Source organism: Ovis canadensis, chromosome 7 (genome assembly GCF_042477335.2).
Source record: "Ovis canadensis isolate MfBH-ARS-UI-01 breed Bighorn chromosome 7, ARS-UI_OviCan_v2, whole genome shotgun sequence".
Taxonomy (NCBI): Eukaryota; Metazoa; Chordata; class Mammalia; order Artiodactyla; family Bovidae; genus Ovis; species Ovis canadensis.
In genome coordinates, this window is record NC_091251.1 from 21,968,107 (window position 1) to 21,983,253 (window position 15,147).

Genomic DNA, 15,147 nt, shown 5'->3' on the forward strand with positions numbered 1-15,147 from the left:
GGAGTTGGTGATGGACAGGGAGGCCTGGTGTGCTGCGATTCATGGGTCGCAAAGAGTCGGACACGACTGAGTGACTGAACTGAACTGTTCTCTATCTTATTTTAAATAAGTCTTAAATAACCCTTTACAAACTCAGAGAGGTGAAGTGTGTAGCACAAGTAGTATTAAAATTGGGATTTGAACTCCACATGTTTTGAGCACTGAGCTATAGACTCCTGGGAGCTGCTGAGGATGAGTCCAAGTACAACAGATTGCATGCTGTCTCCCATGCCCACAGTCTTGCAGTTCTGCCATGATCATTCTGGTCTGTTGTCACTTACCAGTTGACAGTCCTAGTCTGCTGTCGAGAAGCTTGTCATATATCCCAACCTGCTGCTGCTGCTGCTGCTAAGTCGCTTCAGTTGTGTCCGACTCTGCAACCCCAGAGATGGCAGCCCACCAGGAACCCCCATCCCTTGGATTCTCCAGGCAAGAACACTGGAGTATCCCAACCTGGATCCCAACAAAGAGATTACAGCAAATGTGTTTTTTGTTTATTGTCACTAGCTAGTATTTTCACAGTGGGGAGAAGCCATTTCCTACTTGACTTTGAATAGTGCAGGAAGACCGAGAAAACCAACTCTAGTTCCTTCCAAGTGAAATAATTTTGGCTTTTTCCAGCTTGGTCTGCCAAGTGTTTTGCTGTTAGAGCAAAAGGAAGGTGAGAAGGGAATAACGCAGAGATGCCCTTTCATTAAGGGGTGAGACAACACATGATACAAATAAATTTCATATCATACTCATTTTTTGTAATCTCTGGTGTTGGGTGTGTGCGTACGTGCTAAGTCGCTTCGGACCCCGTGGACTCTAGCCCACAAGGCTCCTCTGTCCATGGGATTCTTCAGGTAAGAATACTGGAGCGAGTTGCCATGCCCTTCTCCACTGGTGTTGGGTAGTGACTAGGAAATCAGAGGTGTATATTTTGCCCCCAAAGGTCTGAATGAAAACAAAGACAGCATCTGTTTGTCATCTAGTAGATGAACTTGAAGGCCTTGATCTCTGGACCTGTGCTACCCAGCGATCATTTCCGGAGACGTAGCCATTTTGCAGATTCTGGAGGATGGTAGAAAGGGCCAGACCCTGGTATTGACTCGTCCTCAAACCTCCGCCGAGCCAGTCCAAATCGGTGGCATCGAGGCTGGTCTCCGTAACTTCGCAGCAACCCAGGGGCGGAGAAACCTGAAGGCTGGGATTCCCAGGTGGGGTCAAGGGTGTGTGAAATTCATCAGCGAGGACTGGGAGTCACGGGGAGTTGTCTTTGGAGACAGGTTCCCCGCTCCTCTGCGCCCATGAAGTAGCCACTCCTTCCCGAGGTGTGTAGCCTGCGTCCCGAGCTGCCTTTCTAGCCTGGAGACGTGAGCTCAGTGTATCTTTTTCTTACCCGCTACGTGCGACCTCTCCCCTAAGTTACGCTCGGCCTCAGGGGCCGATTTTAAACCAGTAATACAACCCTGTCCAGAGAGACGCCCCGCTCATTCAATCGCCGAGCCTCGGCAGGGCGCTTAGCCCCGAGCACCTCGGCTCGCGCCCCGCCCCCCAGCCCCTCGTCGCTACTAGGCCGCCGCGAAAGCCCGGATCGCGGGACGCCGCCGGGAGGACCGGGGCCGCGAAGGCGGCGCGGCGCCGGCGGCCCGCCGCACCGGGCATGCTCAGTGGCGCGGCCTGCCGGGCGGCCTCGCGAACCGCCCCCGGATCTGCGCGGCGGCGGCGGCGACGTGAGCGCGCAGGGGGCGGCGGCCTCGCCCCGTCTCTCTCTCGCCGCCTGGGTCGGGTGGGTGACGCCGAGCGCGAGATGTCGGACTTCGACAGTAACCCGTTTGCTGACCCGGACCTCAACAACCCTTTCAAGGTGAGCGTCGTCCCCAGCATCTCCCGCCGCCGTGACGCGTCGTTGTTTGTGTAAACCGACAAGTTTCCTTCGCGCCCACGGCGCCCGCTACTCAGCCCGGGAGCCCGAGGCGCGGGGCCGCTGCGGCCCCCGTGTCACTCGTGTGGGGGTCAGAGTGGGACCTCCCGAGCTCTCCATGCGGCCGGACTGCCCCCGGTCCCCGACCGGAGAGGGTCGTGCCCTGGCCCGGGAGTGGGGGCTCCCGAGGCTGCGGGGTTCCCGGCCCGCCTCCCGGGAGCCGGGCGGGCGAGCGCCCGGAGCAGGTGGACTTGTCACCTGCCAGGCCGGTGGGCTTGTCACCTGCCAGGCCGGCGCGGCCGGGCCGGGCCGAGGGCCAGCACGCCGCAGCAGAAGGGGGCTCGCCCTCGGGAGGGGTTGTCATAGGGACCCGAGGCGGCGGCCGCGGGGAGCTGCGTGGGGGTGATGGCAGTGCTGTGGAGGAGAGGTGAGGGCACCGAGTACAATGTAATTTTTAAAAAGGGTTTTGTTTTTATTTTCTAAACTTGTGTTGCGCACGGGTACCACACGCGGCGCTGCCATTCCTCCTCCCCACCGTTTGCCTGAGGTTCGAGGTACTGATATCAAAGCCTAAGTTACAGATAAATAAACACACCTGGAAAACAATAGTGCACGTGGACGATCGTCTTCCTTTCTAAGCGCTCTTAGTAAGGTAAACGGGATATTTTCCAAGCTCCTGGGGCGTCAGCTGTTTTCTGGGCTCTGTGAGGATAGCATTTCCACCGTGAGCTTCTTTCCTTCTTGGAGTCTGCCTTGTAGATCCCAGCTTCCCAAGGGCTTGGCTTAGGGTAAAGGAAGGTGGGTAAGACGTTCATTATCTGCGCCTGAATTAATGCAGCGTCAAAGGAACTATCTTTCTGAAAAGTACCACTCCAGGTTTCTTAGTGATCGCATTTGTTTAGCACGTGTAATTTGTTTCTGACTATTTCTTGAAGTTGGTTCTTTAATTTTCCTGCATATGTATCAATACAGCAGTAACAATTTGTGGTCATACAAGGATCACTTTTCTGGCTTGTTGAGTTGACATCTTTTCTTTTTACTCCTGGTTTTATTAAGAATTCTAGAAAAGGAGAAACACTCCTTCCCTGATGATCGCCTGATAATTTCATGGAGGATTATCTTAACTAAATGATTCTGGTTGTCATCGACAGTTTGACTTACTCTGTAGAAATGTAGAATGGACTTAGTCAGCTATTCTTTGCCTCTAATATCACCTAAGAAAATTCTGTACACCTAGCCTGAAACTTTCAGGTTTTAGAGATAATATGGTTGTACTTTGAGGAGAATTTTTTTTTTTCCCCTAGAAATTAGTATTTAGTATTCCATCATTCCATGTTGTGGAAAATGAGATTATTGTTTAATCATAGGCATTCTGAAGTGACATCTCATAACTTGCCAAATGGGTATTTTAGAATATTTTGAGGTATAACACAGAGAACCTGTCAGCTCTTCCTTATTCAGACAATTCATTGATGCTGTTTATTTAGCATCTGACCATTTTGCTATTTTCTATTATTCTGTTCCGTTTCCTGGCTTTTATTAGGTAGCTGATTCTCTTGTTAGGGCAAGACAATATTGCCTTTTTAGCCCAGACTGCTTTTTTTTAATTACTAATCTTCACTGGACTATAGTTGCTTTACAGTGTTAGTTTCTGCTGTGTAGCAAAGTAAATCAGCTATATGCATACATATATTCTTTTTTGTATTTCCTTCCTATTTAGGTCACCACAGGGCAGTGAGTATAGACTACTTTTTCGTCACATTAATGTTTCCATGACACTTTCCTCTTCTGCAGTACTTAAGGTTGCTGTAGCAATTCTAAACCCAAAAGTAGCTTTAAATACTCATTCGTTGTGGCATAAAATTATAAACCATTCTTGTTCTTTATAAGTGGAGGCATTCAGAGGACAATGATCATTTAGGTTCATAAAATTCTTCAAAGGATAGATCAATTCAGGCGTAAAGGGGACTTGGTAGTACACCTTTATCTATTTTCGTTGACTGTTTCGTCATTGTGTACCTGACCTTTTATCTTTCCATTTAAGCTGCCCTTTTTCTTTTCAAAGTAAAAGTTTACGTTTATAGCATATTCTTTTTTTCTTGCTACTGTTGGTTTCCTTTCATGTAAATGCTGATTTTTGAAATAGCATTTGCCTCAGCTGGTAAAAAATATGCCTGCAATTTGGGAGACCTGGGTTCGACCCCTGGGTTGGGAAGATCCCCTGGAGAAGGGAAAGGCTACCCACTCCAGTATTCTGGTCTGGAGAATTCCATGGGCTGTATAGTCCATGGGGTCACAGAGAGTCGGACACGACTGAGTGACTCTCACTACTTAAATATAAAACATTCCCAGATTCATTTTTGTGTTACCTTATCATCAACTTTCCTTACAAACCTGTTCTTATTTTCAATATTTGAAATATTTTAGTATTCAAAAATAAAGTTAATATTTGAAAAATATATGTATTTCACATTTGTCAGCCATCCTAATTTCTTCTTGATTTAAAACTACTTGATTTCCACTGCTAAATTGCTAAGTTGCCCATTGTCGTACATCCATGTGTGGGTAGTGCGGAATTGGCATTCGAATTTAGATCACCTGACTCTTGCCCTGTTGCTGATGGCACTATATAATCTTGCTTGTTTACAGTTCTGACATCAGAATTGTTGTGTTGTGTTTGGTGCTGGAACTTGAGGGTCTCATGTTGTATTTAAAAATTTTGGCTAGAGAGTTAAAAACAAAAACACTGTGTTTGATTCTGGCTTTGTCTCCGACAGGCCAGCTGCAAAACCTTGGAAAGTTGCTTAGCCTCTATACCTTAGTTTACTGTTAGGTAGAATATAGTAATAGTACCTTCTTCATAGGATTGTTAATAGGATTAAGTGAACATACATTTAGTGAGTTATAACTACTCAAAGCAAGGTGGCTTTAATTAGATAATAATTAGTATTAATAGTAATTCAAGGGACTGTATTTATAGTTAACCATTTTATTTTTGCTTATTAATTTTGTGAAATTCATATTCCCTTTGAGTCTCCTAGAATGCTGTTAGAAGCTGTTTGGTGGGTCATGACTGAGGAATCAAAGTCAAAAATATCTGCTTTACTTCGTTCTACTAGATCAGACGCAGGTTGTCTGAATTCTAGTGCTTTGTCACTACACATGCTTCCTCCCCAATAAAAATATCTCTGTATTAAAATTGAGCAACTGTCCACTTTATTTTAACCTCAAAAATTAATTCTACTCTATTGAAATAATCTATTTAAAACGACCTACAATTCAGTGTTCTTATTTGTCTTTTTAGTTTCAGTAATACCAGTGGTATCCTAAGAGTTTATTTGAAGTTGGAAATCGAAAACCTTGTCTTAAAAAGAGGCCCATAATTCACGAATGTTACCCATTTTGTTGTCATTTAAAGTAAGTGGATAGCACTTTTATCCATTTAAAATGTTAAGACTGGATCGCACTAGAAAAGGACTTTAAGGAATTTTTCTGTGGTAGTCTAACTGGAAACTTTATCTTTCAGCATTAATCAGAGACATATTGGTAGTAATTTATGGTTTATGGTATTTTATGTTCATGTCAACTACATGAGTTCCACTGTTTTCCTAAGGTCGGTATTTTTTAAAAAGCTTCCATTGAGCTGCTGATTATATTTCATCAAATAAAGATGCATCATTATTTTATTTACCTCTCTCAGTTATCTATGGAGAAAGCAATGGCAGCCCACTCCAGTACTCTTGCCTGGAAAATCCCATGGATGGAGGAGCCTGGTAGGCTGCAGTCCATGGGGTCACTAAAGAGCCGGACATGACTGAGCAACTTCACTTTCATGCATTGGAGAAGGAAATGGCAACCCACTCCAGTATTCTTGCCTGGAGAATCCCAGGGACAGGGGAGCCTGGTGGGCTGCAGTCTGTGGGGTCACACAGGGTCAGACACGACTGAAGCAACTTAGCAGCAGCAGCAGTTATTTATTGCTGTGTAGCAAATATTCAGTACATGCAAAATCCTTGAATTTGGAGGCCAACTGCATAACACTAGCTTAAATAAGGGACTTGACATCTGTGGATTTTAGTATCCAAAGGGGCTCCTGAAACCAATCCCTGCTTCTGTACTAAGGGATGATTGCCTGTAATCCCAAAATGTAGTGGCTTAAAACAACATTTATTTGTTCAGTATTTTGTTGAGTTAGATTCAGCTGGGCAGTTTGTTTTTAAATGTTATTGTCTAGAGTCACTCATGTGCCTTCAGTCATCCGGCAGCTTGGCTAGGGTTGGGTAGTATGTCTTTGCGGTTACCTGGGGCTATAGTGGGCGCAAAATAGGTTCTCTTTCATGTGGCCTCTGCTAGGAGTAGTCTGGCCTCTTTTCATGGTAGTAGCAGTGTTTCAAGAGGAAAAGAGTGAAAGCCACAAGGCTTCTTGAGTCATTTCACTTCTGCTAGAATTCTGTTAGTCAAAACAAGCCGCAAAACAGTCCAGATTAAAAAAAGGAGTTGGGAGGATGAGACTTCACTTCTTGATGAAAGGAACTGTGTCCCTCTTGATATAGACCTGGGAACTGAAAAGATAAACCCAGTGTAAAATGGTGAGACACGTACAGAATAACATCAGTAGAACTCCCACCATATGGAGGAGGAGTGGGAGGCACATCGCAGGCTCTGGTAAGATGTGTGTGCATGCTCAGTCATGTCTGACTCTTTGTGACCCCGTGGACTGTAGCCTACCAGGCTCCTGTCCATGGGATTTCCCAGGCAAGAGTACTGGAGTGGGTTGCCATTGCCTTCTCCAGGGGATCTTCCCTATCAGGGATCCAACCTGTGCCTCCTGCATTAGCAGGCAGATTCTTTAGCACTGAGCCATCTTTGAAGCCCCCTGGTGTGAATAGCAAGTATAAAATCGAGCTAGGCTCATTAGTTGGGGTCCCCTGCTTTGGGGGCAATGCACGTTCTTTGATTAGGGCCCATTTCTATTACCTTGGAAATATTTCCTAATCTTTAATCTTCTTCTGCTTTTGGCTTTACCCTTTAAGAAGCCCTTCTTTTCTGTGAATTATCCATTTGTGACTGAGTAGTATTTTTCAATCTGCTTCCTTCTCAATGACAATTAGGAGTCCAAAAAACTCTCTTCAATTTGAAATTGTTTCTTTTAGTCCACGCTGGTACAACTCTGTTGACAATTTTGTTCATCTTGTTGTTCATTTGCTCAGTTGTGTCCAACTCTGTGACTGCAACCCCATGGACTGCAACATGCCAGGCCTCAGTGTCCTTCATCATCTCCTGGAGCCTGGTCAAACTCATGTCCATTGAGTCAGTGATGCCATCCAACCATCTTATCCTCTGTTGTCCCCTTCTTCTCCTGCCTTCAATCTTTCCCAGCATCAGGGTCTTTTCTAATGAGTTGGCCCTTTGCATCAGGTGGCCAAAAGTATTGGAACTTCAGCTTCTTCATCAGTCCTTCTGATGAATATTCAGGATTGATTTCCTTTAGAATGGACTGATTTGATCTCCTTGTAGTTTAAGGGACTTTCAAAAGTGTTCACTAGCACCACAGTTAAAAAGCATCCATTCTTCAGTGCTCAGCCTCCTTTATGGTCCAACTCCCACATCCATACATGACTACCGAAAAAATCATAACTTTGACTATATGGACCTTTGTCGGCAAAGTAATGTCTCTGCTTTTTAATATGCTATCTAGGTTGGTCATAGCTTTTCTTCAAGGAGCAAGCGTCTTTTAATTTCATGGCTGCAGTCACTATCTGAAGTGATTTTGGGGCCCAAGAGAAAGAAGTCTGTCACTGTTTCCATTATTTCCCCATCTATTTCCCATGAAGTGATGGGACCAGATGCCATGATCTTATTTTTTTGAATGTTGATTTTTAAGTCAGCTTTTTCACTCTCCTCTTTCACTTTCATCAAGAGGCTCTTTAGTTCCTCTTCACTTTCTGCCATAAGGGTGGTGTCATCTGCATATCTGAGGTTATTGATATTTCTCCCAGCAATCTTGATTTCAGCTTGTACTTTCTCCAGCCCAGCATTTCTCATGATGTACTCTGCATATAAATTAAATAAGCAGGGTGACAATATACAGCCTGACATACTCCTTTCCAAATTTGGAACCAGTTCGTTGTTCCATATCCGATTTTAACTGTTGCTTCTTGACCTGCGTACAGATTTCTCAGGAGGCAGAAAAGGTGGTCTGGTATTTCTATCTCTTGAAGAATTTTCCACAGTTTGTTGTGGTCCGCACAAAGTCTAAGTCAAAGAAGGAGAATTACAAGTTTTTCTGGAATTCTCTTGCTTTTTTGATGATCCATTGGGTGCTGGCAATTTGATCTCTGTTTCCTCTGCCTTTTCTAAATCCACCTTGAACATCTGGAATTTCTTGGTTCATGTACTGTTGAAGTCTGGCTTGGAGAATTTTGAGCATTACTTTGCTAGTGTGTGAAATGAGCGCAATTGTGCGGAAGTTTGAACATTCTTTGACACTACCTTTCTTTGGGATTGGATTGACCTTTTTCAGTCCTGTGGCTACTGTTGAGTTTTCCAAATTTGCTGGCATATTGAGTGCAGCACTTTCACAGCATTATCTTTGAGGATTTGAAATAGCTCAGTTGGAATTCTATCACCTCCACTAGCTTTGTTGGTAATAATGCTTCCTAAGAAGTGAAGTGAAGTCACTCAGTCGTGTGCGACTCTTTGCGACCCCATGGGCTGTAGACTACCAGGCTCCTCTGTCTGTGGGATTTTCCAGGCAATAGTCCTGGAGTGGATTGCCATTTCCTTCTCCAGGGAATCTTCCTAACCCAGGGATCAAACCAGGGTCTCCCACATTGTAGACAGATGCTTTACCATCTGAGCCACCAGGGAAGTGCTTCCTAAGGCCCCCTTAACTTCACACTCCAGGATGTCTGGCTCTAGGTGAGTGATCACACCATCGTGGTTATTTGGGTCATGAAGATCTTTTTTATATAGTTCTTCTGTGTATTCTTGTCACCCCTTCTTAATATCTTCTGCTTTTGTTAGGTCCCTACTGTTTCTGTTCTTTATTGTGCACATATTTACATAAAATGTTCCCTTGGTATCTCTTATTTTCTTAAAGAGATCGCTTGTCTTTCCCATTCTATTGTTTTCCTATATTTCTTTTCATTGTTGACTTAGGAAGTCTTTCTTATCTCTCCTTGCTATTCTTTGGAACTCTGCATTCAGATAGGTATATCTTTTCTTTTCTCCTTTGCCTCTAACTTCTCTTCTTTTCTCAACTATTTGTAAGTCCTCCTCAGACAACCAGTTTGCCTTTTTCATTGGTTTTTCTTGGGAATGGTTTTGATTACTGTCTGCTGTACAGTTTTACCAACCTCTGGTGATAGTTCTTCAGGCACTCTGTATATCAGATCTAGTCTCTTGTTCATCTTATGCAGATTCAAACTATCCTGTAAAACACATCCATAATTCTTTTTTGAGACAGTCTTCTTTATTTAGGGTAGAGTGTCAGGGTGCTATGATCAATACTCTAAAGATATGTGGAAACCTTTTATCTAGATTGAGTGTCTCCTACGGCCAGTGAAAGCTTTCAGGCTGTTAGGGTGGGTGGGGCATCTCTCACAATAACTAAATGACGAAACTAGTGTTTTATAATATTTTGGTCCTTGCTTTTAACAATAGTTGTAACAGAAAATGTGATTGTGAGAATTTTTAAATATAAACTGTTCTTCTGCTGATGTTGCCTCCCACCAAAAGGTCTTTTGGAGTGTATTTAATGTTTTAGTAGTGTTGAATGAAGATCCAGGAAATTTACTGGGTATTTTCTTAATATGAATCACAGTGTTAAGTGGTTCTTGAAAAATATGTATTTGCCAGAGTCCAGCTCCAGCAGCCAGGGGTTCAACCTGAAGGGAGGAACCGTGTCGGCGAGTAACGAGACAGCCTCTCAGTTTTCCTGGACTGCCTATTTATTTCAACTTTAAGATTTTCTTGTATACTTTTACAAAAGCATTAGGTCAGAGGGCTTCATTGGTGGCTCAGATGGTAAAGCGTCTGCCTGCAATGCGGGAGACCCGGGTTCAATTCCTCGGTCGGGAAGATCCCCTGAAGAAGGAAATGGCAATCCACTCCAGCACTCTTGCCTGGAGAATCCCATGGACGGAGGAGCCTCTACAGTCCATGGGGTCGCAAAGAGTCAGACACGACTGAGTGACTTCACTTTGACATTTTCAGTTCCCCCTCACCCAGATTTATTATATTCATAAATCATTGTTGCTCTTCAAACAGAGTTCCTGCTTCAGCGAATCTCTGGGAATCAGCTTTACCATCTACTATTTACTTCCTATGTGTACTATAGTTAACTTGTGATTACATTGTAACTCATGCTACATTCCTCAGTTTATTTCTTATCTTTCCAAATCCTGTTTGCCCCTAACATCCTGAGCTCACTCTCTCTTAAAAAGGATTCTAGCTGTAGTATCTCTAAAATTCCTAACCTCTATAAGCTATAGTAAAATATGCTAACATTACAACATTCCTTAAATCTTCAAGTTCTAACTATTTTAATTATTTCTGAGCTTTAAATTGAGTAAACTCCTTTGCCATAAACATTTTCCTCATAAATAGGCTTCAGATAGCAATCCCTCCCGTGGCCTCAAGCTGCGGCCTATGTGCTCATCCTGGAACCCTCTTTTGTAAAAGTCCTTGAACAAATGTCAATGACTAACTTTATGAATTATTTTCTGAGCACAGCTGCAGAAGGCTTTGTGCCTTCTCATGCTCCTCTCAAGAAAAATAAGCACCTTAATATTCCTTTTCAGTCAGCTCAGCTGAGGAAAGGAAAAAACAAGTCAGAATCACAAGGACTAACTCCTTGTGGAATCACAACTCCTTCATCCTGGGTCCGTGCCTGTGGGACAAAGAGAGGGGGTTGGGGCCGTGCCTCCGTTTTGTCAGTAATGCCTGATGCGGCTCCCGACATATATTGGATTAATGTAGTTAGTTACCAGTTCTTAAAAGTGAGCCTACAGTGTTCTGTTTTTGTCCATCCAATGAGTATTGCTTTCAGTTTCAAGTACATATTTAAAGAGTGGTTGAGCAAGATAGGTTGTGCCTAGGAGGAAGTCAGAATGATCATGCGTCTGGAATCAAGTCCTTGGAAGGATAATGTAAGTTTATTCAATGGGGTTAGTCTACAGAAGGCTAAAGGGAAATTTGCGATATATAGACACTTGAAGGATTCTTAGTTGGTTGAGTGAATAAATTTGTTCTTGCTTCAGAAAAAAGGCCAAATGCCAGAGTTTATGTGAAAATAGATTTAGTCCTAACCTAAAGAATGCTCAAACTACCAAACAATTGCACTCATCTCACACGCTAGTAAAGTAATGCTCAAAATTCTCCAAGCCAGGCTTCAACAATATATGAACCGTGAACTTCTGATGTTCAAGCTGGATTTAGAAAAGGCAGAGGAACCAGAGATCAAATTGCCAACATCTGCTGGATCATGGAAAAAGCAAGAGAGTTCCAGAAAAACATCTATTTCTGCTTTATTGACTATGGCAAAGCCTTTGACTGTGTGGATCACAATAAATTGTGGAAAATTCTGAGAGAGATGGGAATAACAGACCACCTGACCTGCCTCTTGAGAAATCTGTATGCAGGTCAGAAAGCAACAGTTAGAACTGGACATAGAACAACAGACTGGTTCCAAATAGGAAAAGGAGTACGTCAAGGCTGTATATTGTCACCCTGCTTATTTAACTTATATGCAGAGTACATCATGAGAAACGCTGGGCTGGAAGAAACACAAGCTGGAATCAAGATTGCCGGGAGAAATATCAATAACCTTAGATATGCAGATGGCACCACCCTTATGGCAGAAAGTGAAGAGGAATGAAAAAGCTTCTTGATGAAAGTGAAAGAGGAGAGTGAAAAAGTTGGCTTAAAGCTCAACATTCAGAAAACGAAGATCATGGCATCCCGTCCCATCACTCCTTGGGAAATAGATGAGGAAACAGTGGAAACAGTGTCAGACTTTATTTTTTTGGGCTCCAAAATCACTGCAGATGGTGATTGCAGCCATGAAATTAAAAGACGCTTACTCCTTGGAAGAAAAGTTATGACCAACCTAGATAGCATATTCAAAAGCAGAGACATTACTTTGCCGACTAAGGTCCATCTAGTCAAGGCTATGGTTTTTCCAGTAGTCATGTATGGATGTGAGAGTTGGACTGTGAAGAAGGTTGAGCACCAAAGAATTGATGCTTCTGAACTGTGGTGTTGGAAAAGACTCTTGAGGGTCCTTTGGACTGCAAGGAGATCCAACCAGTCCATTCTGAAGGAGATCAGCCCTGGGTGTTCTTTGGAAGGAATGATGCTAAAGCTGAAACTCCAGTACTTTGGCCACCTCATGCGAAGAGTTGACTCATTGGAAAAGACTGTGATGCTGGGAGGGATTGGGGGCAGGAGGAGAAGGGGACGACAGAGGCTGAGATGGCTGGATGGCATCACTGACTTGATGGACGTGAGTCTGAGTGAACTCCGGGTGTTGGTGAAGGACAGGGAGGCCTGGTGTGCTGGGATTCATGGGGTCGCAAAGAGGCGGACACAACTGAGCAACTGAACTGAACTGAACTGAAAGATGTAAAAAAAAAAATGTATTAGAATAGTCTGACAATGCTTTTTAGGTATGGAGTTCCTGAGCACTTGAAGGAATTCTTGCAGAATTTGAACGACTTATCACAGGTGCTAAGGCAGAGATTTTCGTGTTTCAAGTTTTTTTTTTCCCCCCTCATTTTAAAAGTCTCTGTTACATTTTTATACACTTATGGACCATTTGTGAATGCATAAATTCTTTCATGTTTTAATATATTGGATATTGGACTTGAGTCTGGTCATCTCAGAGAAGAGGGTTTATGTTCTAGGATGTTATTATGCTCTGTGTCCCAGCATCTACCGAGGGAGCAGCCTGAAGTGACTGCTTCCCCCGAGGCGGTCATCTCCTTTATTGCATGATGCTTGCCATGCTGGCTCTAGCTGACTGATCTTATCAAAGGCTCAGCAGAAGCAGGTTTTTGGGCTGATCAGGAACAGATAAGAGCTCTTGGTCTAAAGATTTTGCCCCAGCAAGAACAGTGATAGTTAACTGAGCTTTTTCTCTTAAGAACATGAACTGAGAGCACAGAGAAAAAGTTACAGCAATAAAGTAGTGGGGATAACTATGGAAAGACATGAGAAGAGAGCCAAATTATCTTAATCATGAAGCATCGGAGTAGGAATCATATGACCATGGCTTCTGAGGTAATTTTCTAGAACCCCAGTCCTTATTAGAGCTGCTCTTGAACTACAAGAGATATTGCCGTGTTTTGAAGAATTCCAGCCTTTGTGAAACATGGAATCTTTCTTTGTATGCAGAGTCCGTTTCTTTCAAGCAGAATTGCTTTCAGGTAAATGCAAAGTAACATCTTCTAACCAAAATCATGATTGAATTAAGCCTGTATCTAGACTGAATACAGATGTAAATGATAGAATATAGGTTGTCATGATACAGTTAAAGTTGTACTCAGTTTTTGGTGGTAATGAAAATTCAGACACTATGAGGTGTTTTTAAATCACAAGAAGGAAATTTCCCAATGTTTCATAGGTGTGGAACATAAAAGACAATGTGGAGGTTGGCTGGATTTGACTTTGTACCAAATCCCTTTCCCCGTGCAAGAAATGCCACAAGAAGTCCTCATAAACGTGTGCAGAGAGCAATCCAGTAATCTTTCTGGTGTTTGGATTTGGGTGCTTGTATGAATTAGTAATGCCAGTTCATAGCTGATGGATATTTGAGTTGTTTCTACCTTTTGAGTATTATGAATAATGCTGCTATAAACATCCATGTACAAGTTTTTGTTTGAACATTTGTATTAATTTTCTTGAGTGTATACCTGGGAGTAGAATCTCTGGGGCTTGTGGTAAATATATTGAATCCTTTGAGGAATAGCCAGACAGTTTTTCAAAGTGGCTGCACCATTTCGTATATATTCCTGCCTGCAGTGTATGAGGATTCCACTTTCCCTACGTCCTAATCAACGCTTGTTACCTGTTAATAATTCTAGCCATCCTAGTGAATGTGAAGAATCTCATTTTGGTTTTGGCTTGCATGTTGTCATATGATGTTGAATGTATTTTTATGTGCTTATCGGCCATTTGTATATTATCTTTGGAGAAATGTCTGTTCATATCCTTTGCCTATTTCAAAATTTGGTTGTCTTTCATTGAATTGTAAGAGACTTTTAAAAAATATATTCTGGATTTAAGTTCTTTATGCAGATAAATGATTTACAAGTGTTTTCTCCCATTTTGTTGGTTACTTTTTTGTTAATGTTCTTTGAAGCACAAAAATTCTAAATTCTGATTAAGTCCAAATTATCTATATCTATTTTTTAAATTACTTTTAAAATATAAATTTATTTTATTTTGAGGTTAATTACTTTACAATACTGTATTGGTTTTGCCATACATCAACATGAATCCGCCACAGGTATACACGTGTTCCCCATCCTGAACCCTGCTCCCTCCTCCCTCCCTGTACCATCCCCCTGGGTCGTCTCAGTGCACCAGCCCCAAGCATCCAGTATCATGCATCAAACCTGGACTGGCGATTCATTTCATACATGATATTATACATGTTTCAATGCCATTATCCCAAGTCATCCCACCCTCTCCCTCTCCCACAGAGTCCAAAAGACTGTTCTATACCTCTGTGTCTCTTTTGCTGTCTCTCATACAGGGTTATCGTTGCCATCTTTCTAGATTACATATATAAGTATTAGTATACTGTATTGGTATTTTTCTTTCTGGCTTACTTCACTCTGTATAATAGGCTCCAGTTTCATCCACCTCATTAGAACTGATTCAAATGCATTCTTTTTAATGGCTGAGTAATACTCCATTGTGTATATGTACCACAGCTTTCTTATCCATTCATCTGCTGATGCCATCTAGGTTGCTTCCATGTCTTGGCTATTATAAAAAGTGCTGCGATGAACATTAGGGTGCACGTGTCTCTTTCAATTCTGGTTTCCTCGGTGTGTACGCCCAGCAGTGGGATTGCTGGGTCATAAGGCAGTTCTATTTCCAGTTTTTTAAGTAATCTCCACACTGTTTTGCATAGTGGTTGTACTAGTTCGCATTCCCACCAACAGTGTAAGAGGGTTCCCTTTTCTCCACAC

The 15,147-nt window shown here is 42.8% G+C and overlaps 1 protein-coding gene across 4 annotated transcripts in view; it reads left to right on the top strand.

Moving 5' to 3' along the window:
• The first annotated feature begins 593 nt into the window (after positions 1–593).
• The window catches only part of SCAMP1 (secretory carrier membrane protein 1), a 149,688-nt gene continuing 135,134 nt past the window's right edge, over positions 594–15,147 (top strand). For 2 of the 4 annotated variants that reach the window (XM_069595366.1, XM_070292485.1), the window contains exon 1: positions 594–1,888. In XM_069595366.1, coding sequence (XP_069451467.1) covers positions 1,685–1,888 — 204 coding nt within the window. In that variant the 5' untranslated portion in view covers positions 594–1,684. The remainder of the gene's footprint in view (positions 1,889–15,147) is intronic. The other 2 variants (XM_069595367.1, XM_069595368.1) reach the window with 2 other exon arrangements.